Consider the following 21,908-nt stretch of genomic DNA (forward strand, 5'->3'; position numbering starts at 1 on the left):
GAAATGCAGTGCTTTATGATGTCAGAGATGTAGTGAGTTACATGAGTCAGAGATGCGTGATGTTGCATATGCAGTGTGCTATGATGTCAGAGATGCAGTGTGCTATGATGTCGCATATGCAGTGTGCTATGATGTCGCATATGCTGTGTGCTATGATGTCAGAGATGCAGTGTGCTATGATGTCGGAGATGCAGTGTGCTATGGTGTCGGAGATGCGATGTGGTATGATGTCAGATGCGGTGTGCTATGATGTCGGAGATGCAGTGTGCTGTGGTGTTGGAGATGCAGTGTGCTATGATGTCAGAGATGCGGTGTGCTATGATGTCGGAGATGCAGTGTGCTATGATAGAAGTGTAGTGTGCTATGATGTCAGATGCAGTGTACAATGATAGAAATGCAGTGTGCTATGGTGTCGGAGATGCGATGTGGTATGATGACAGATGCGGTGTGCTATGATGTCGGAGATGCAGTGTGCTATGGTGTCGGAGATGCAGTGTGCTATGGTGTCGGAGATGCAGTGTGCTATGATGTCGGAGATGCGGTGTGCTATGATGTCGGAGATGCAGTGTGCTATGATAGAAGTGTAGTGTGCTATGATGTCAGATGCAGTGTACAATGATAGAAATGCAGTGTGCTATGGTGTCGGAGATGCGATGTGGTATGATGACAGATGCGGTGTGCTATGATGTCGGAGATGCAGTGTGCTATGGTGTCGGAGATGCAGTGTGCTATGATGTCAGAGATGCGGTGTGCTATGATGTCGGAGATGCAGTGTGCTATGATAGAAGTGTAGTGTGCTATGATGTCAGATGCAGTGTACAATGATAGAAATGCAGTGTGCTATGGTGTCGGAGATGCGATGTGGTATGATGACAGATGCGGTGTGCTATGATGTCGGAGATGCAGTGTGCTATGGTGTCGGAGATGCAGTGTGCTATGGTGTCGGAGATGCAGTGTGCTATGATGTCGGAGATGCAGTGTGCTATGGTGTCGGAGATGCGATGTGGTATGATGACAGATGCGGTGTGCTATGATGTCGGAGATGCAGTGTGCTATGGTGTCGGAGATGCAGTGTGCTATGATGTCGGAGATGCGGTGTGCTATGATGTCGGAGATGCAGTGTGCTATGGTGTCGGAGATGCGATGTGGTATGATGACAGATGCGGTGTGCTATGATGTCGGAGATGCAGTGTGCTATGGTGTCGGAGATGCAGTGTGCTATGATGTCGGAGATGCGGTGTGCTATGATGTCGGAGATGCAGTGTGCTATGATAGAAGTGTAGTGTGCTATGATGTCAGATGCAGTGTACAATGATAGAAATGCAGTGTGCTATGGTGTCGGAGATGCGATGTGGTATGATGACAGATGCGGTGTGCTATGATGTCGGAGATGCAGTGTGCTATGATGTCGGTGTTTTGTCAGATGTTAGAACAACTCTCCTTGATTGCATTCCAGCCGATGTCATTACAGGAGTTAAAGCGGCACTGTCATGCCGAACGTACCGTTCCCCAATCGATTCCTCTTCTCTCCCTCTCTCTGGATCTGTTCTTAATTTCTTCCTGTCTGCTCTAGTTTTCTTTAAAAATTAAGACAAGGTAGGGACTACTTTGTCTTATGGAGGCTTCTATTGCCATGACCAGCGGAGGAGCAAAGTGTTCTTCGTTTCCGCTGGTCAGAGCAATTTTCCCACAATCCTTAGCTTTCCTCCCTGTTCCCACAATGCTTCCTGTCACTTAGACAGACCGCCGGCAAAACTGCCGAATTGCGTCCCAACAGAATGAGAACAGTTTCTCCATTCGTGTTAGAAAGCGATTAGGACTTTGTTCGGATCGGAATTTCATCAGAATGAATGAAACTCCGATCCTATTCATTGCTGTGGCTGCATCTTGCAGCCGCTTAGTAGATAACTCTCTAATTCCCACGGTATCAGGGAGTTATCTACTAAAAGGCTGAAAGACCTGAATTGGTCTTTCAGCCACATTTACTAATACTAAGTAAAGATTACTTAATATTAGTAAATTATGCCCCTACTCGCTATACCGCGAGTAGGGGCATGTCTATTAACCCCTTAAGGACACATGACATGTGTGACATGTCATGATTCCCTTTTATTCCAGAAGTTTGGTCATTAAGGGGTTAAACAGTGAGCAGCCAATGGGGACCTACTGTCCTCCACCCCCGGCCCCCATCCCAGGGTGGCGGCCATAAAGATAATGGGGGACGACGACCTACTGTCCCCCCCCCCTGGCCCCCACCCCTGAGCGGCGGGTGGGGCCCTAAATAAGAAAGTGGGGGGGGACCTACTATCTCCGCCCTGGCCCCCACCCCTGAGCGGCGGGTGGGGGCCCTAAATGAAAATTCCCCCCCCCCCCAAATCATGGTGACTTGGGGTACCCAAGCCCCTTGTGCCCCCCCCCCCCCCCCCACCCAAATAAAAAGTTACCCCCTACCAACCCCCCTCACCCTAAAAATAGTGAGGGGGGAATAAAATAACTAACCTGTAATGAAAAATTAAACTTACCATTTGACGTCTTCTTTTTTCTAAAATCTTAATTTTTCAGCCCCAAAAAGGCAAAATAAAAAAACATACCTGTCGAACTTAAAATAAAATAAAAAAACCAGAGCGCAAAAAAAAAAATCCAACGAAAAAGAAAAAACCTGAGCGCAAACAAAATAATCCTTCTTCACCCATGGAGGGCTCCGTGCAGACTGAGGCCGGGGGTGGGTGCCGGGGGGTAGGACAATAGGTCCTCACCCCCCCTTATTGTTATTTAGGGCCCCCACCCGCCGCGCAGGGTTGGGGGCCGGATAGTAGGGTTGTTTTTTTTACAGTGAGCAGACACATGCTGCTCACAGTTTAGTAGACATGCCCCTACGCACGGTATAGCGAGTAGGGGCATTCGGGAGATTTGAATCTCCCTTATGCTATTATGGGGGTCATATTGACCTCCATAGAGTGAGGGAGGACATGGGGGGTTTAGGAAGTGGCGGGGAGCACTGCTCCCTGACGCTTCTATCTGTGCCGGTAGCGCTCCCTCCTTGTAATAAAATGAACGAACAAACGAACAGTGATACTCAGTGTTTGTTTGTTCGTCTGAAATTTCTATTCATTAATTCATCTGTCTGATGAATGAATGAATGAATAGATGAATAGGTGAAATTCCCGTTCGCATGCCCAAGTGTTTCACTGGGCATGTGCGGGAATCTCACAGTCTGTCTAGTGTGGGCCGATGACGTGTCCCACAAGGTCTTCCTCTACCCACACAAAGATGGCGGCGCCCTGAATATAGATCGGGGCTTAGGGGCATTTGGGGGTGACTAAGGGGTCAGTTAGATGTTGTGGAGTAGGGAGGGGGTTAAAAAAAAAAAAACGGGATTCGGCCATAACAGTGCCGCTTTAAAGGGCTTATTGGGTTCCGATATATCTGTAAACACATTGAATGTGATGTCTGTATTTTACATTGAAAATCAAAGCCATTTAAAGGGCACAATGTGACTGTGCAATGGACCTACAAAAGAGCACTAGCAGCCAGCAGGCAAATAGTTAACAAAGAATAAGAATCATTATACATTAGGATAAGGAGGGATTTTAACCTCCATATGCTGCACATGCCATGATTTGGTGCATATCTACTAAACTGTCTGCAATAAAAGACTAGAGCTGAAACAGGCCCCCATCCCCCTCTGCTCCCACCCATGGCCAACCTGAACTTCCCACGGGAATGCCTGTCAGAGCACGGGACGTCTTCATTGGGCCCTCGATAGGCCAACGTGGATTTTTTATTTTTTATGTGCTGTGGGAATTTTTGGGTCTTTTTTTGGATAACTGAGTCTTTTTTTAGCAGTTGCGATGGGAGTTTTTATTTTATTTTGCTCATTTTTGGAGGCTGGAAAAAAGACATTTTAAGAAAAAAGATGTTATGATTTGTGTAAAATGATTTATTACAGGATTTATTGGCCCGGCCCTCACTGTTCTTAGGGTGTGGAGGTTAAGTAGGGTAATCTTTATTGGGGGGAGGGCGCTAGGGGCTTGATGATGCCAAGCCACCAGGAGGGATTTTTTGGGGGGCGGTGGACAATGGAAAGCCCCCAACTCTTCCCCCAGTGGGGCTGGGGGAAATATTAGATCACCTCCGGTTATTATTCATTTAATAGCCCTAACCTGCTGCCAGTGACTGGGGAGGGACATTAGGTATTGGTTTCCCCCGATTATTAATATTAGACTCCAACCCACTGCCTATGAATGGAATCCCGACACTATGCCCCCCACTTCATTATTTCAGTATAACCCCGCTGTGGTGACACAGGGGTTAATCAGTTATCTGTCCACTCCTCATGAATTATTTTACAATCTCCATCCCATTCCCATGGAATCCAATTGGAGCCCTTATCCTGACATGGGTGTCTTTTGTATCTCTGACTGCGGCCAGGAATCTGTGGATCTTATCTGTGGCTGTAGAATCTATCGTGGCTATTATCCCGCATTCAGAGATCTGTGGCTATAGAATCTGTCCGTGGCTATAACCACGCATTCAGAGATCTGTGGCTGTAGCCAGGCATTTAGAAGTTGTATCATTGTCTGCAGATGGGCAGTTATAGTCTGCATATTGGTTATGGCTGGATTCCGAGGCCGGCTGTTGAAGTTATCCAGAGCCACTAGTTCCACAGACCGTTTCATTTACCTGCCATAATACGTACATCAGCTTCCATACCCTGTGACAGATTCCAGGAGCCTGGCTGATCTGGAGAATGTCCAACACAAACCTGAATGAGGAAACTTGGATATTTGCAGTGCTGTGTCTACAGAAACAATCTGTGCGTATTTCAGTTACTAGTTAAAGCAATGGGGGTGTGTTTAAAGATTGTACTCTGACCATGAAAGTTTCCTGCGTATAAAATGATGTCACATTGTATACATTGATATGGGGGATTTTTTTTTGGTTCTGCCATATTGACTATGGCGAAGTAAGATATTGGAAAAAATGGGTGTAGAATTTCTCATCTCTGGACAGTGCCAGTACCGGTGTAAGATTAATGACATCTCTGGACAGTGCCAGTACCGGTGTAAGATTAACGACATCTCTGGACAGTGCCAGTACCGGTGTAAGATTAACGACATCTCTGGACAGTGCCAGTACCGGTGTAAGATTAACAACATCTCTGGACAGTGCCAGTACCGGTGTAAGATTAACGACATCTCTGGACAGTGCCAGTACCGGTGTAAGATTAACGACATCTCTGGACAGTGCCAGTACCGGTGTAAGATTAACGACATCTCTGGACAGTGCCAGTACCGGTGTAAGATTAACGACATCTCTGGACAGTGCCAGTACCGGTGTAAGATTAACGACATCTCTGGACAGTGCCAGTACCGGTGTAAGATTAATGACATCTCTGGACAGTGTCAGTACCGGTGTAAGATTAACGACATCTCTGGACAGTGCCAGTACCGGTGTAAGATTAACGACATCTCTGGGCAGTGCCAGTACCGGTGTAAGATTAACGTGTCCGTAAGCATAGGCGTGCGCAGCCTGTTGCATTAGGGTGTGCACCCTAAAGCACAAACACGCCGCATGTGTATATATGTAATACCTATATATATATATATATATATATATATACACACACACACACATATACACTGCTGTGTGTGTGGGCTGCTAGTGTGCTGTGTGAGGGTGGTGTGAGTGTGCTGTTAGTGTGATGTGTGTGTGAGGGTGCTGGTAGTGTGCTATGTGGGTGAGGGTGTTTGTGTGGGTGCTGTTTGTGTGTGAGGGTGCTAGTAGTGTGCTGTGTGAGGGTGTTTGTGTGTTTGTTAGGGTCCTGTTACTGTGCTGTGTGAGGGTGCTGTGTGTGTGAGGGTGCTGTTTGTGTGATGTGTGCGTTTGTGTGATGGTGCCATTTGTGTGTAATGTTTGTCGGTGTCGTGTATTTGTGAGGGTGCTGTTTGTGTGTGTGTGTGTGTGTGTTTGTGAGGGTGCTGTTAGTGTGCTGTGTGTGAGGGTGTTGTGTGTTTGTAAAGGTGCTGTGTGTGTTTGTGAGGTTGCGGTTAGTGTACTGTGTGTGTGAGCGTGCTGTATGTGTCTAGGTGCTGTGTGTGTGTGTGTGGGCTGTATGTTGGTAGGGATTGTGGAGGTGGGGGCTGATTAATACATATCCCCCCTCCCTACCTTATGTAGGGAGGGGGGATCCTTGCTGCCATGTGCCATCCCTGGTGGTCCAGTGGAGAGTGAACTCTAGCCTGCGGAGCTAGAGTTAACTCTCGCGAAATCTGAGTGTTGCCGTGGCAATGCTCAGATCTCGTGAGAGGAACCTGGCAGAGCTGCTGTCTAGAGCTCCCCGGGTCCTCTCCTACCTCCCTCCGTGTTGCTGTGGGTTGGTGAGGTAGATCTTTGATCTCCCCGCCAGCCCATGGAGGCTAAGAGCAGAGCCGGCACTCAGATAGCGCCGACTCTGCGTGAGGCGTCAGGGGAGATCCGGACATCTCCAGAGAAGTCCTGGGAAATAAAGTGTGGGAACTCTTTTCCCACCCCCCAAAAAAATAATATACATGTGTGTGTGTGTATATATATATATACTGGCACACATACACAGACACACACATATATATACGCGTGCACACACATACTCAGACACACACATACATTCACAGACACACACACAATTACAGACACACACACACACACCCATACACTCACAGACACACACACATACACTCACAGACACACATACACTCACAGACACACACACATACCCATACACATACACTTACACACACACATTCACAAACACACTTACAGACACACATTCACAGACACACACACTCAGACAGACACACACACACACATACAAATAATTTATTTATTTTTTATTAAAAAATGTCCACCCAGCCTCCCTACCTGGAGTGCTGGCGTGGACTTGTCCCTGGGGTCCAGTGGGTCGGGTGCCTGTGTCCATCTCAGCCGCAGTGAGGGAGCTGTGTGCTCTCTGCTTCCTCTCGCCGCGCGGGCTGTCTGCTGTAGCTGAGAGCCGGAATATGACGTCATATTCCGGCTCCCAGCTACAGCAAACGGCGCGCCGCGAGAGGGAGCAGAGAGCACACAGCTCCCTCGCCGCGGCTGAGATGGACACAGGCACCCGACTGGGGGGTGTCCTTCACCTCTTCCCCCCCCACCCCCCCGCCATGACAGGGGGGGGGACATGGGGGCCGGAAGGGGGCACTGAGTGCCCGCAGGAACAGCGTTCCTGCTCAAATAAAAGTGCAGGAACGCTGTTCCTGCAGGACTCAATACATAGGCGTGCCACGGGGATTAGGGTGTGCCCAGGCACACCTGGCACACCCCGTGCGCACGCCTATGTCCGTAAGGGCACAAAGAAGAAAGTTGTTATGCATAAAATTTGGAAAAGGCCTAACTAGATACTCAACACTCTTTATACATATCTTCAATGTGTCTGAGCTCCTGGTTTCATATGTTAATTGATGATGTAATTGTTATTTTCTGTTAGAATCAGGTATTCTGTGATAAACAGTGTTACGTGTAGATTCATATCTTCTGGGCTCTGATTAGAGAACTCATTTCATTCATGGCTAAATAAGAGCTTTTGGGATGGTAACACAGACTGAAGATATACCATTTTTTTTTCTTTGTTTATAGGTAGAAATTGTCAATGCGCCCAAAGACATTGCCTCAGTCCCCAAGTGCCACACTGCCCCAACCTCTAGCCCCCCGGATCTGATGCCCAATGGCGGAGTGGAGACGGTCAACATGCAGTGCAAACCTGAGAGGCCCACCCAGGATAAAGATAACATGGACAGGAAGCCCTCTGAGTACCCTGACGAGGGGCTCAGAGACATGGTGCTGGAGAACGGGTGCAGTACTCGCAGTGACGGGACGGACACTCAGGATATGGAAGATGGAGATGTCCTCATGATTCCAACTCCCAAGAAACGAGGAAGACGGAGGATATCAGACAGCTCAGAGAAAAGTAAGTGTTATTGCTGCAGAGGGAGGATCCTATCAGACAGGTCAGAGCTATCTAAGTGCCTTTTGGCAGAGGGAGGTCCTATCAGACAGGTCAGAGCTATCTAAGTGCCTTTTGGCAGAGGGAGGTCCTATCAATGTAGGTCTTGTGCAAGGAGTTAATAAGTAATAACTCTGCCGTTGGACGAGGAGCCGGTCAGACTGTTTAGATCATAATTAAAATTACTGCCACAGAGGGAGGGGCCGATCAGACTGTATAGAGTAGACCATGATAAACTTACTCAATGTCTGTATTACACTAACCCGCTATATTACATACCTGTCTGTTATACCCTAAGCCACTATATTATATCACTGTCTATATTACACTAACCCGCTATATTATATCACTGTCTATATTACACTAACCCACTATATTATATCACTGTCTGTATTACACTAACCCACTATATTATATCACTGTCTATATTACACTAACCCTCTCTATTACACTAACCCACTATATTATATCACTGTCTATATTACACTAACCCGCTATATTATATCACTGTCTGTTATACCCTAAGCCACTATATTATATCACTGTCTATATTACACTAACCCACTATATTATATCACTGTCTATATTACACTAACCCGCTATATTATATCACTGTCTATATTACACTAACCCACTATATTATATCACTCTCTGTCTTACACTAACCCACTATATTATATCACTGTCTATATTACACTAACCCACTATATTATATCACTGTCTATATTACACTAACCCACTATATTATATCACTGTCTGTATTACACTAACCCACTATATTATATCACTGTCTATATTACACTAACCCACTCTATTACACTAACCCACTATATTATATCACTGTCTATATTACACTAACCCGCTATATTATATCACTGTCTATATTACACTAACCCACTCTATTACACTAACCCACTATATTATATCACTCTCTGTCTTACACTAACCCACTATATTATATCACTCTCTGTCTTACACTAACCCACTATATTATATCACTGTCTATATTACACTAACCCACTATATTATATCACTGTCTGTATTACACTAACCCACTATATTATATCACTGTCGATATTACACTAACCCACTATATTATATCACTGTCTATATTACACTAACCCACTATATTATATCACTGTCTGTATTACACTAACCCACTATATTATATCACTGTCTATATTACACTAACCCACTATATTATATCACTGTCTATATTACACTAACCCGCTATATTATATCACTGTCTATATTACACTAACCCACTCTATTACACTAACCCACTATATTATATCACTCTCTGTCTTACACTAACCCACTATATTATATCACTCTCTGTCTTACACTAACCCACTATATTATATCACTCTCTGTCTTATACTAACCCACTATATTATATCACTCTCTGTCTTACACTAACCCACTCTATTACACTAACCCACTATATTATATCACTGTCTGTATTACACTAACCCACTATATTATATCACTGTCTGTATTACACTAACCCACTATATTATATCACTGTCTGTATTACACTAACCCACTATATTATATCACTGTCTATATTAAACTATCCCACTATATTATATCACTCTCTGTATTACACTAACCCACTATATTATATCACTGTCTGTATTACACTAACCCACTATATTATATCACTGTCTGTATTACACTAACCCACTATATTATATCACTCTCTGTATTACACTAACCCACTATATTATATCACTAACCCACTCTATTACACTAACCCACTATATTATATCACTGTCTGTATTACACTAACCCACTATATTATATCACTGTCTGTATTACACTAACCCACTATATTATATCACTGTCTATATTGCACTAACCCACTATATTATATCACTGTCTGTATTACACTAACCCACTCTATTACACTAACCCACTATATTATATCACTCTCTGTATTACACTAACCCACTATATTATATCACTCTCTGTCTTACACTAACCCACTCTATTACACTAACCCACTATATTATATCACTGTCTGTATTACACTAACCCACTATATTATATCACTGTCTGTATTACACTAACCCACTATATTATATCACTGTCTATATTGCACTAACCCACTATATTATATCACTGTCTGTATTACACTAACCCACTATATTATATCACTGTCTGTATTACACTAACCCACTATATTATATCACTGTCTGTATTACACTAACCCACTATATTATATCACTGTCTATATTAAACTATCCCACTATATTATATCACTCTCTGTATTACACTAACCCACTATATTATATCACTGTCTGTATTACACTAACCCACTATATTATATCACTGTCTGTATTACACTAACCCACTATATTATATCACTAACCCACTCTATTACACTAACCCACTATATTATATCACTGTCTGTATTACACTAACCCACTATATTATATCACTGTCTGTATTACACTAACCCACTATATTATATCACTGTCTATATTGCACTAACCCACTATATTATATCACTGTCTGTATTACACTAACCCACTCTATTACACTAACCCACTATATTATATCACTCTCTGTATTACACTAACCCACTATATTATATCACTCTCTGTCTTACACTAACCCACTCTATTACACTAACCCACTATATTATATCACTGTCTGTATTACACTAACCCACTATATTATATCACTGTCTGTATTACACTAACCCACTATATTATATCACTGTCTATATTGCACTAACCCACTATATTATATCACTGTCTGTATTACACTAACCCACTATATTATATCACTGTCTGTATTACACTAACCCACTCTATTACACTAACCCACTATATTATATCACTCTCTGTATTACACTAACCCACTATATTATATCACTCTCTGTCTTACACTAACCCACTCTATTACACTAACCCACTATATTATATCACTGTCTATATTGAACTAACCCACTATATTATATCACTGTCTATATTGAACTAACCCACTATATTATATCACTGTCTGTATTACACTAACCCACTATATTATATCACTGTCTGTATTACACTAACCCACTATATTATATCACTGTCTATATTGAACTAACCCACTATATTATATCACTGTCTATATTACACTAACCCACTATATTAGATCACTGTCTATATTACACTAACCCACTATATTAGATCATTGTCTGTATTGCACTAACCCACTATATTATATCACTGTCTATATTACACTAACCCACTATATTATATCACTCTCTGTCTTACACTAACCCACTCTATTACACTAACCCACTATATTATATCACTGTCTATATTACACTAACCCACTATATTATATCACTGTCTATATTACACTAAACCACTATATTATATCACTGTCTATATTACACTAACCCACTATATTATATCACTCTCTGTATTACACTAACCCACTATATTATATCACTGTCTATATTGAACTAACCCACTATATTATATCACTGTCTATATTACACTAACCCACTATATTATATCACTGTCTATATTACACTAACCCACTATATTATATCACTCTCTGTCTTACACTAACCCACTATATTATATCACTCTCTGTATTACACTAACCCACTATATCATATCACTGTCTATATTACACTAACCCACTATATTATATCACTGTCTATATTGAACTAACCCACTATATTATATCACTCTCTGTATTACACTAACCCACTATATTATATCACTGTCTATATTACACTAACCCACTATATCATATCACTCTCTGTCTTACACTAACCCACTATATTATATCACTCTCTGTCTTACACTAACCCACTCTATTACACTAACCCACTATATTATATCACTGTCTGTATTACACTAACCCACTATATTATATCACTGTCTGTATTACACTAACCCACTGTAGGAAGCCGTATACAGTAAATATCATTGTAACTCAACAGATGGCAGCACTGAGTGCAGTCCAATAATGTGTGTTTCCTAGGCAGGAAATAGCATAGGATAAATATATTTATTATTATATAAGATAAAGGTATTATTAGCGCACCGATAGGAGGTACGTTGTGGCTTTGTATGATTACTGTACTTGTGCAAAAATGTATTTTAGTCATAAAGGTAAAATCGCTTTGCACAAAATAACCCCCTTTTCTTCCCCCCACTTGAAACAAATCGATCTTCCATGAAATAGGTGACATCTTTTCCCATCTTTTCCCATCTTTTCCATCTTTTCCCATCTTTTCTTTCGTTTGGATGTGGATTTAAATGGACTTGCTTCAGGCAAAACGTTTGCAAAGCAAATACATTAGTTTATAGGCAAAACAAATGTTTACACAACTCTAAAAATCACCACATTCTCTTTAAACGTCTGGACGCTATGACAGTTCATTTCTGCCCGTAGCTAAACGTAATGCAGTGAAAATGGTCTCTCGTCTGGGTATTATTTACAGCATCTGCATGGCTTGTCTATTCCTCTCTGCAGATTTAATACTGCGTCCAGTCACTGTGCCCCTTGCTGTGCCCTGCCACAGTCCTCCAATGCAACTCTCTCTTACTTTATATACAGGCAGCTTGCAAACACAAGGAAAACAATGTAACTCCATCAAGACAACCCCCAACAATCTCAGCACGCCTGGTGTCAGCGGCTACGTCCAGTCACTGTGCCCCTTGCTGTGCCCTGCCGTAGTCCTCCAATGCATCTCTCTCTCACTTTATATACAGGCAGCATGCAAACGCAAGCAAAACAATGTAACTCCATCAAGACAACCCCCAACAATCTCAGCACGCCTGGTGCGTCCCGTCACCATGGAAGTCCAGATACTCATACAGGGTTATTCACTATTGAACAGGTTAAAACCATGCATACGGGGCATTTGGGCTGCAAAATATTGTTCACCGTATTTAAAGGATTCCTGATTCCTGTATTCCTGACCCTATAGTGTTAACACCACCATCTACCCCCCTGGGCCCCTCATGCCTCCATAAATATAGTAAAAATCTTACTGTATTCAAGCCTGAAGCTGTAACTCTGCATGCTGTTAGACTCAGAAAAACAAGCAGTCTGCTGACATCATCAGACGTGGTAGCCTGATCAAATCACAATGCTTCCCCATATGATTGGCTGAGACTGACAAGGAGGCAGATCAGAGGCAGAGCCAGCATGATTCAAACACAGCCCTGGCCAATCAGCATCTCCTCATAGAGATAAATTGAATCAATGATTCTCTATGAGGAAAGTTCAGTGTCTGCATGCAGAGGGAGGAGACACTGACTGTTTGGATGCATTTTAGGCAGCCATGACCCAGGAAGGATCTCTAGCAGCCATCTGAGGAGTGGCCAGTGAAGTTATCACTAGGCTGTAATGTAAACACTGCATTTTCTCTGAAAAGACAGCGTTTACAGCAAAAAGCCTGACGGTAATGATTCTACTCACCAGAACAAATTCAATAAGCTGTAGTTGTTCTGGTGACTATCGTGTCCCTTTAATACTGTTCAGCTGAATCTGAACCCAAGTGCTTCAAATCCAGTCCCAGACACTTCAAATCTTGGCTTAGATTTTAGAAAACCTAAACAATTAGCCCGCTGGCAAATTCTAGCAGCCAGTGAACACAAAATAAACAATTATATGGTGGCTGGCCCGTGTTTGCAGCCAGACAACACATTAACCCCTTAAGGACCAAACTTCTGGAATAAAAGGGAATCATGACATGTCACACATGTCATGTGTCCTTAAGGGGTTAAACAAGTTAAAATAAAAAAATAATCAATTAGACCTCCATATTACTGTAATCTTAGTAAGATAAAAAAACAGAACGAGTCAGCGCTAAATAAAAAAGGTAATATAATAATCTTAGTTAAGCATTGCTGAGGAGTTTTAAACTATTTGTCTGCCTTGTGGGCCCATAATATCGGACTTTAAAGCAAATGAAGAATAATTTGTGAAAGTAGATTTGTTTTGTGAATCTTCCAAACTGAATACTTTGTTTAGGGTTCGGATGTGAAAGAACCAATTTCAATCCAGACACTGAACGCTTTATTACCTAATTGGTATAGTATTTAGTAAATATGAGAATTAATTCCGGTTCGGATGCTGCCCTTTTCTCTGATTTTGTCCCTCTGGACAAGACCCGGTGTTTAGTGAATAACAGTGTTAGACCCCATTGGATGACATTTGGAATCCTGACCTGTTTCACTTCTGCTTCTATCAGTGAATGAATGCTAAAGTCTCGTAATCCTTTTATCTCGTGGCTGAAATCTCCCAGTAATTTAATTAACACGGGTGTCCAGCTTGAACTCTCATTGATGTCTTTCATATGTGTTGTGTGACGCAGTCCTGCGTGCATGTAGACCTGATCTCCTCATACAATAATATGGCGGTCAGACTGTGAAACAGCCCTGATCAGCGAATGGAAGACATATCACTCGCACTGTCTCTTATTCTTCACATTTACGGCTGTATGACACGAACACACACTGCAATGGGATATTTAAATTCTCTGTATGTTCTCTGCGATTGTGCGTGTGTGTGTGTGTGTGTGTGTGTGAACTGATCTCAGACACAGATAAAGCTGTTTCCTGTAGCCTTCACGACCTTCCTTCCGTCTGTGCTCTCGCTTTCTAAGAAACCTGCCCTGTGATTAAAAGTAGGTCTTTCCCAGACCCCAAATAGGAAACCCCTCCTTACCCCAACAGAGGGAAGCTACAGACGGCCGGCCATGGGCCTGGCTCTTAGACCACATATCTCTAGCCAACAACGAATACTGGAGGTCTTGGAATAAACACATTGATTGTCAATGCATTACACAGAATCAATTCTAATAATCAGTGATACACAATAATCACAGTAACATTCATTTACAGCTGCATTAATGTTAACATGAAGTTATGTTCGTTTCAAAACACAACTTTTATTTAGAATGTGAGTTAATATCTAGCATGTAATCGCAGGATACAACACACTACGAGTATAGAGGTTACTCCTCACAGACAGGACGGCCTTTCTGCTCAATGTTATCCCACATTGGTAATAATACCCATATATTACAATGCATTCAATCCAGAGAATGGATGTATCCCTAATATCCTCATACGGTAGGTACCATTAAACTAAACCACTGCACAGTGCGATGCTCTGTAGGCTACTAACCTGCCTGAATAGAACTTCTGTATAATCTTTGGGTTTTCAGAACCCCAGCCCTGGCCAGTGGAATGCCATTTTTTTAACATTGAGCTGGGATATGGAGATATTGTTGGAAGTAAAGGAATTAATCCTCTGACTAATGTTTCAATTCCTTACCTACTGTACTAGTAGTCAGATTTACTCCCAGCCACTGTGTTGCTAATTCATCATTTTTTAGAGCAACTACTACAATTAGAAACATAGATCAGTTTATATCCCACTGTGAGATCCTGTGGTCAGTGAGATTGGCTTATCTCCCACTGTGAGATCCTGGGATCAGTGACATCGGCTTATCTCCCACTGTGAGATCATGGGATCAGTGAGATCGGCTTATCTCCCATTGTGAGATCCTGGGATTAGTGAGATCAGCTTATCTCCCACTGCCGGATCCTGGGATCAGTGAGATCGGTATATCTCCCATAGTAAGATCCTGGGATCAGTGAGATCGGCTTATCTCCCATTGTGAGATCCTGGGATTAGTGAGATCAGCTTATCTCCCACTGCCGGATCCTGGGATCAGTGAGATCGGTATATCTCCCATAGTAAGATCCTGGGATCAGTGAGATCGGTTTATCTCCCACTGCCGGATCCTGGCATCAGTGAAATTGGCTTATCTCCCATTGTGAGATCAACTTATCTCCCACTGCCGAATCCTGGGATCAGTGAGATCGGCTTATCTCCCACTGCCGGATCCTGGGATCAGTGAGATCGGTTTATCTCCCACTGTGAGATCCTGGGATCAGTGAGATCGGTTTATCTCCCACTGTGAGATCCTGGGATCAGTGAGATCGGCTTATCTCCCATTGTGAGATCCTGGGATTAGTGAGATCGGTTTATCTCCCACTGTGAGATCCTGGTATCAGTGAGATCGGTTTATCTCCCATAGTGAGATCCTGGGATCAGTGAGATCGGCTTATCTCCCACTGCCGGATCCTGGGATCAGTAAGATCGGCTTATCTCCCATTGTGAGATCCTAGGATTAGTGAGATCAGCTTATGTCCCACTGCCGGATCCTGGGATCAGTGAGATTGGTTTATCTCTGTAGCGTAACCCCTTTTTGGCTGTCCCATCTATTGTTTCATTTGTTGGCACTGCTGAGGTTTTTCATGCCTGGATTACACAGATTGACATTGCACCATCTATGGACATACTTTGTTCGGTATACGAACAAAGTACCGAACAACCGAACCACCCTGATGTATATTAATCATGCAATTTACCTCCCTGATCGTTTCTCCTATTCCCTTGGTTCATACGAATTCACTGCTGTATCCCCTGGGTGGCTGCCATTTCGGCAGCCGAACACGTGGCGGTGGCCATCTTAACCCTACGAACAGCGGTGTTTGGTCGTCGAGTGTCTGGAACTCAAAACGGACACTCGACTAGCCGAACACCGCTAAGACCTCCAGGACAGCAGAAAGTACCGAAAACAACTCACAAACTGCCCGTCATTCGGTAGGATGAATCCCACGAACTAGAGGATTCATCCGGTTACCGACTCCATTATGTGTGGCATAGCCTTTCGGGAGTTTTGGGGCACAAATAGAGACCGACCGCAGGGCCAGATTTCATGGAACTAATTTCGGCATCTTTACCCATGCGGTCGGTCAAAACTTTACCTTCCTAAAACTCCCGAACCCCTGGTCTGATCTGGGTGATTTTTGGATATGTTGCTCACCCAGATCAGGGCTACCAGGGGGTACATCTGGAAAGTGGGGAAAAGTATGTACAGTATAATTGTATTACCTGTTAATCTAAGGGGAGGAGATGTGTGGGAGGTAACGTCTATGTGATTGGTTACTGTACTAATTGTGGTGAATCCCTCCCTTGCATGGGAGAATCTCATAAAAGCAGGAATGTTGCCATTAAACTTCAGTTCTACTCCTGATACTGTGTGTTGTCCAGTTATTGGGAAATGTGATGGGATATTGCTGGATTGCATTGCTGACTGTGCTGGATATTCTCTGGGATTTACTACTTGTTCCTGCATCCTCTGGATATATTGGTGGAGTTAAGCTGTGGGAAATCAGCTCTCCGCTACAATCTCTCATAGTGAGATCCTGGGATAAGTGAGATCGGCTTATGTCCCACTGCCGGATCCTGGGATCGGTGAGATCGACTTATCACCCACTATCAGTTCCTGGGATCAGTGAGATTGGGTTATCTACCACTGTGAGATCCTGGGATCAGTGAGATCGTTTTTTCTCCCACTGACGTGTCCTGGGATCAGTGAGATCGTTTTATCTCCCACTGCCGGATCCTGGGATCCCATTGTGAGATTCCGTGATCAGTGAGATCGGCTTATCTCCCACTGTCGCATCCTGGGATCAGTTAGATCGGTTTATCTCCCACTGCCGTGTCCTGGGATCCCATTGTGAGATCCCGTGATCAGTGAGATCGGCTTATCTCCCACTGTCGTGTCCTGGGATCAGTGAGATCGGTTTATCTCCCACTGTTGTGTCCTGGGATCAGTGAGATCGTTTTATCTCCCACTGTCGTGTCCTGGGATCAGTGAGATCGTTTTATCTCCCACTGTCGTGTCCTGGGATCAGTGAGATCGGTTTATCTCCCACTGTCGTGTCCCGGGATCAGTGAGATCGTTTTATCTCCCACTGTCGTGTCCTGGGATCAGTGAGATCGGTTTATCTCCCACTGTCGTGTCCTGGGATCAGTGAGATCGGTTTATCTCCCACTGTCGTGTCCTGGGATCAGTGAGATCGTTTTATCTCCCACTGTCGTGTCCTGGGATCAGTGAGATCGTTTTATCTCCCACTGTCGTGTCCTGGGATCAGTGAGATCGGTTTATCTCCCACTGTCGTGTCCTGGGATCAGTGAGATCGGTTTATCTCCCACTGCCATGTCCTGGGATCAGTGAGATCGTTTTATCTCCCACTGTCGTGTCCTGGGATCAGTGAGATCGGTTTATCTCCCACTGTCGTGTCCTGGGATCAGTGAGATCGGTTTATCTCCCACTGTTGTGTCCTGGGATCAGTGACATCGGTTTATCTCCCACTGCCGTGTCCTGGGATCAGTGAGATCGTTTTATCTCCCACTGTCGTGTCCTGGGATCAGTGAGATCGGTTTATCTCCCACTGTCGTGTCCTGGGATCAGTGAGATCGGTTTATCTCCCACTGCCGTGTCCTGGGATCAGTGAGATCGGTTTATCTCCCAATGCTGGATCCCGTGATCGGTGATCATCTCCCACTGTTAGCAAACTGCCACTACTCCTGGGCTGCAGCAATGGCCACGGTATTTATCAGCCAAGATACATAGAACAAAAGCAACAAAAAAGGTTCCCTTCACTTTATACTCAATCACTCCAAAGGTAGGTGAGCTTGCACTCCAATGACCATTAAACCTACCTTTATGAACAAACTTCTCCCCCATAATCATAATTTAATTCTGAGACCACAAACCTCGTACTATGCGCAGTATGTGAGTGTTTTAAAAATGAAACCGTTTCCGGCAATCACATCACACAAGTCTTAATCTGTCCGGCCCATCCAGCACGTATTATCCAGGGGATGCCATGAAATGTGGGTATCGTGCACAATGAAAACATGAATCCAATAAAGACATGTCCAGCTGTAACTGAACAGATTGTATAATGAGTTTGTAGCGGGACCTGGGTGACCCTCGCTATTAATGTATTAAGAGACCCATTTTCCCCCAGTAACTGGACAACACACGGTTCCAGGGGTACAACGATTGACAATCTTTATTTGGACACACAGCTTTTACTGCACAGACCCCCCACAGGGGTCTCCATCCAACACAACACAATCCCAGGCAGGAGGGGGCTGTGTTGCAGATAACCATCTCCCGCTCTGGGAGATTCCATTAGCACACAGGGACACACGTGCTAACACATTACATACAGGGCGGTAAACTTTGGGGCTCGGTGCCCTGGGAAGGGAAGGGGTCACACAGGTAAAACATATATTGTTATATAGCCCTGGGTCCCATCTGGGATCCCTGTAAATACTGGAGCTATTGGGTGTACAGAGTCCGAGATACCAGCGTCTAAAGTCTGGGGCTCGAGGCTTTGTACATCCCCGAAATCAGTTTCACAGCGTTGCTTGGTTTGGTCCGGTAAATTCAAACTTCGCGCCCAAACTAAGCAATAGCCAATCCGCCAACCAACCAGGAGAATGGCGCAAACCCAGTTTGAATGGGCGTTCCCTCTCTGATTGGTTCGGCACAGATTTCCACGTGTCCACCGGGGCCCTGTGGCCGTGAGACCAACTCACAGCCCCAGGGATTCCCTGTTGGCGCGTGTCCCTCTCTTGCGTTGATATCCCTACGCTAGTATCCACCCGAGAGAGTGTTTTCCTGGGCTGCCACAAGCCTAGCCTTGTAGCTCCCAGGTAGTGGTGTAAGGAGTGATTATAGCTCCGTTGGGAGAAGACCCAGCACGCAGGCCGGTTCGGGATGCGAAGGCTCCCCTTGGTGGTCGTTCTGTGATACGAACCGGTGGTCACCCACTGGTTTCCCTCGCGGCCTGTGGTTTTCATACCTCGTTAGCGAGGTGTGAATATTCTAACCACACATTCTAAGTGGAGTATCGGTGTGGTCCGGTGCCCCGGAGCGCCCCCGTGTGGTTAACAAGCAATTTGCATGATTTACTGTGAAAATTACAGTGAGGGTGGAAATTAATAAGGGAAAACATACATTCCAGGAGAGCACATCAACACAAAAGATAGGGCTGTTCATAATCAGGCAGCGGTCCTGCCACAGAGTTAAAATTAGAGGTCCATTGTCCACACCAGCTGGGCTTTCATTTATCGAGAACACAAGTGTGGACTGCTTGGCTTTGTCCAAACATGAATTAATACTAACACATCTCCTACTGTCTTTGTAGGTAAAGAAGATAAGGAAGATGCTGACTCGGATTCCCCCAAATCAGAGGCAAGTATGAGATATCTTCATTCTAAACTTGATATTGGGTGGTCAGAAATGTCTCTGCCTTCTGTGGAGTTGGGGTGCATGGTTAGATTTATAATCCCCTGTCCTCTACGCTTGACTTTTAGAAAGGTTGAATATTCTGAGTTTACCCTTGATGAGATATTAATACCAGTCTTTGCCTTATTTCCTGAATTTGTTGTTAGTTTCATGAGTGGATTTCTGAACTTGTAGATGGCACTACTGTATAAACATCAGCTTCGGGCACTCATTGATCTCAGTCTGTGCACGTAGGGGTGAGACCCTTAAAATGGTGATAATTATTGATCACAGTGTTAGAAATAGAAAGAAATTAATCTGATAACAAATTTCTGGGTTAAAAAGGACTGAATTCCATGAGTTTCTGTCTAGTATATCTCCCGGGTTCTGCTGTTCCAGAATAAAACAAAAAGCACGTTATGAATTCAGATTGTGTCTTAAAAAAGAAAGAAAAAAAATCTCTCTTGACTTCAAACTTGCAATAGATTTCTCCCTTATACAACAAACTACTTCTGGTTATATTAAAGGAACACTCGCTTTTTAATGCATTGGAGAGTGCCTCTATGGAAGTCAATGGGAAGACGTCACCTTGGATTTGTGGTGTCATTTTTAATGGTTTTAGAAACGATAGTATGGAACTTTAAAACGTACAGAGTCAAATTATAAAATGAATGAAGGGAATGGACAATTGTAATTATGAACCAAATCTAACAGGGAATTAAAATGACCCACCCATTTAGACTTGAAGAAAGGTGATTTTACCTATGGCAGTGGGAAGGGTTCTTTAAAGTAAGGAAAATAAAGGTGGCATTTTATGCCTAAAGAGTTAGTTTAGGAGATGATTTAGATGTGTTTCAAAAAGCCGGTGTTCTTTGCCTGTGTGAAATATGTTTTTTTTCACCCCTGTAAACACCTAAGTGCCAGTTTAAGGAGAAATCGGGCTGCATTTTTGGAGACAAGCTTATTTAGTTTTTTTTATCTGCACATTTGGAAATCATTGCATTTTTGGGGTGGATAAACAGCATAAACAGATGCGTGAAGGGTTGAATGTTATGTACTTGTATCTTTTTGTTAACTTATATAACAAAATAATTATGTAAAACATGCTTTACAGAAAGTTAAAATAAATACATAAATAAACTCAAAAATATAAAGTTAAATCCGAATTTCCCTGAGTTACGGCAAAGCATCATCTTCTCCAGGGCCCAGGAAGTGCCACTCCTTGTCTTTAGATTTCAATGTGAGAGTTACCGCAAACGTTACAGTAAAATGCTATTCACTCAATCCAATAATTCGACTGCAAAGCCCAACAAGCCCTGTCGCTGAAGCATATCAGCTCTATAGGAAAGCATTGGATCTCCGATTCCATTACCTAAATGCCCCACTTGGTGGGATCAGGCGTAAAGTCCCACTACATGTGCGATACCAGGGAACTTAACACTTTCAGTGCTGCTGGGTAGAGTAATGTTGTTCTATGCTATCTTAAACCATTCTGAAAGAAAAACACAACTTTATACTAAAGCAATGAAATATTCCGGGGTCTGAGAGACCCCAGCAGGTAACGAGGCTCTCTTACTACAGCATGAGGTCTGTTTGTGGTCTGGCATGTCCAAGGGGAGGAACGCTTGCTAACTGGCATCGTGAGCCAACCAATCACGATAATAGCCTTCAGTTGTAAGCACGCATGGAGTTATGGCGGTATGGAATACTGTTCCTCCAGCAGGCAGCAAATAAAAAAAGAGCTTCAGAAAAGCATCATGAATT

At 43.6% G+C, this 21,908-nt stretch overlaps 1 protein-coding gene across 3 annotated transcripts in view; it reads left to right on the forward strand.

Annotated features, from left to right (window-relative positions):
- Positions 1–21,908, forward strand: part of LOC134586395 (DNA (cytosine-5)-methyltransferase 3A-like) — a 405,098-nt gene that overhangs the window by 200,496 nt on the left and 182,694 nt on the right. For all 3 annotated transcript variants that reach the window (XM_063441886.1, XM_063441888.1, XM_063441889.1), the window contains 2 exons: positions 7,657–7,987; positions 20,065–20,111. In XM_063441886.1, the coding sequence (XP_063297956.1) occupies positions 7,657–7,987; positions 20,065–20,111 (378 nt within the window). The remainder of the gene's footprint in view (positions 1–7,656; positions 7,988–20,064; positions 20,112–21,908) is intronic.

Source organism: Pelobates fuscus, chromosome 2, assembly GCF_036172605.1.
Source record: "Pelobates fuscus isolate aPelFus1 chromosome 2, aPelFus1.pri, whole genome shotgun sequence".
Taxonomy (NCBI): Eukaryota; Metazoa; Chordata; class Amphibia; order Anura; family Pelobatidae; genus Pelobates; species Pelobates fuscus.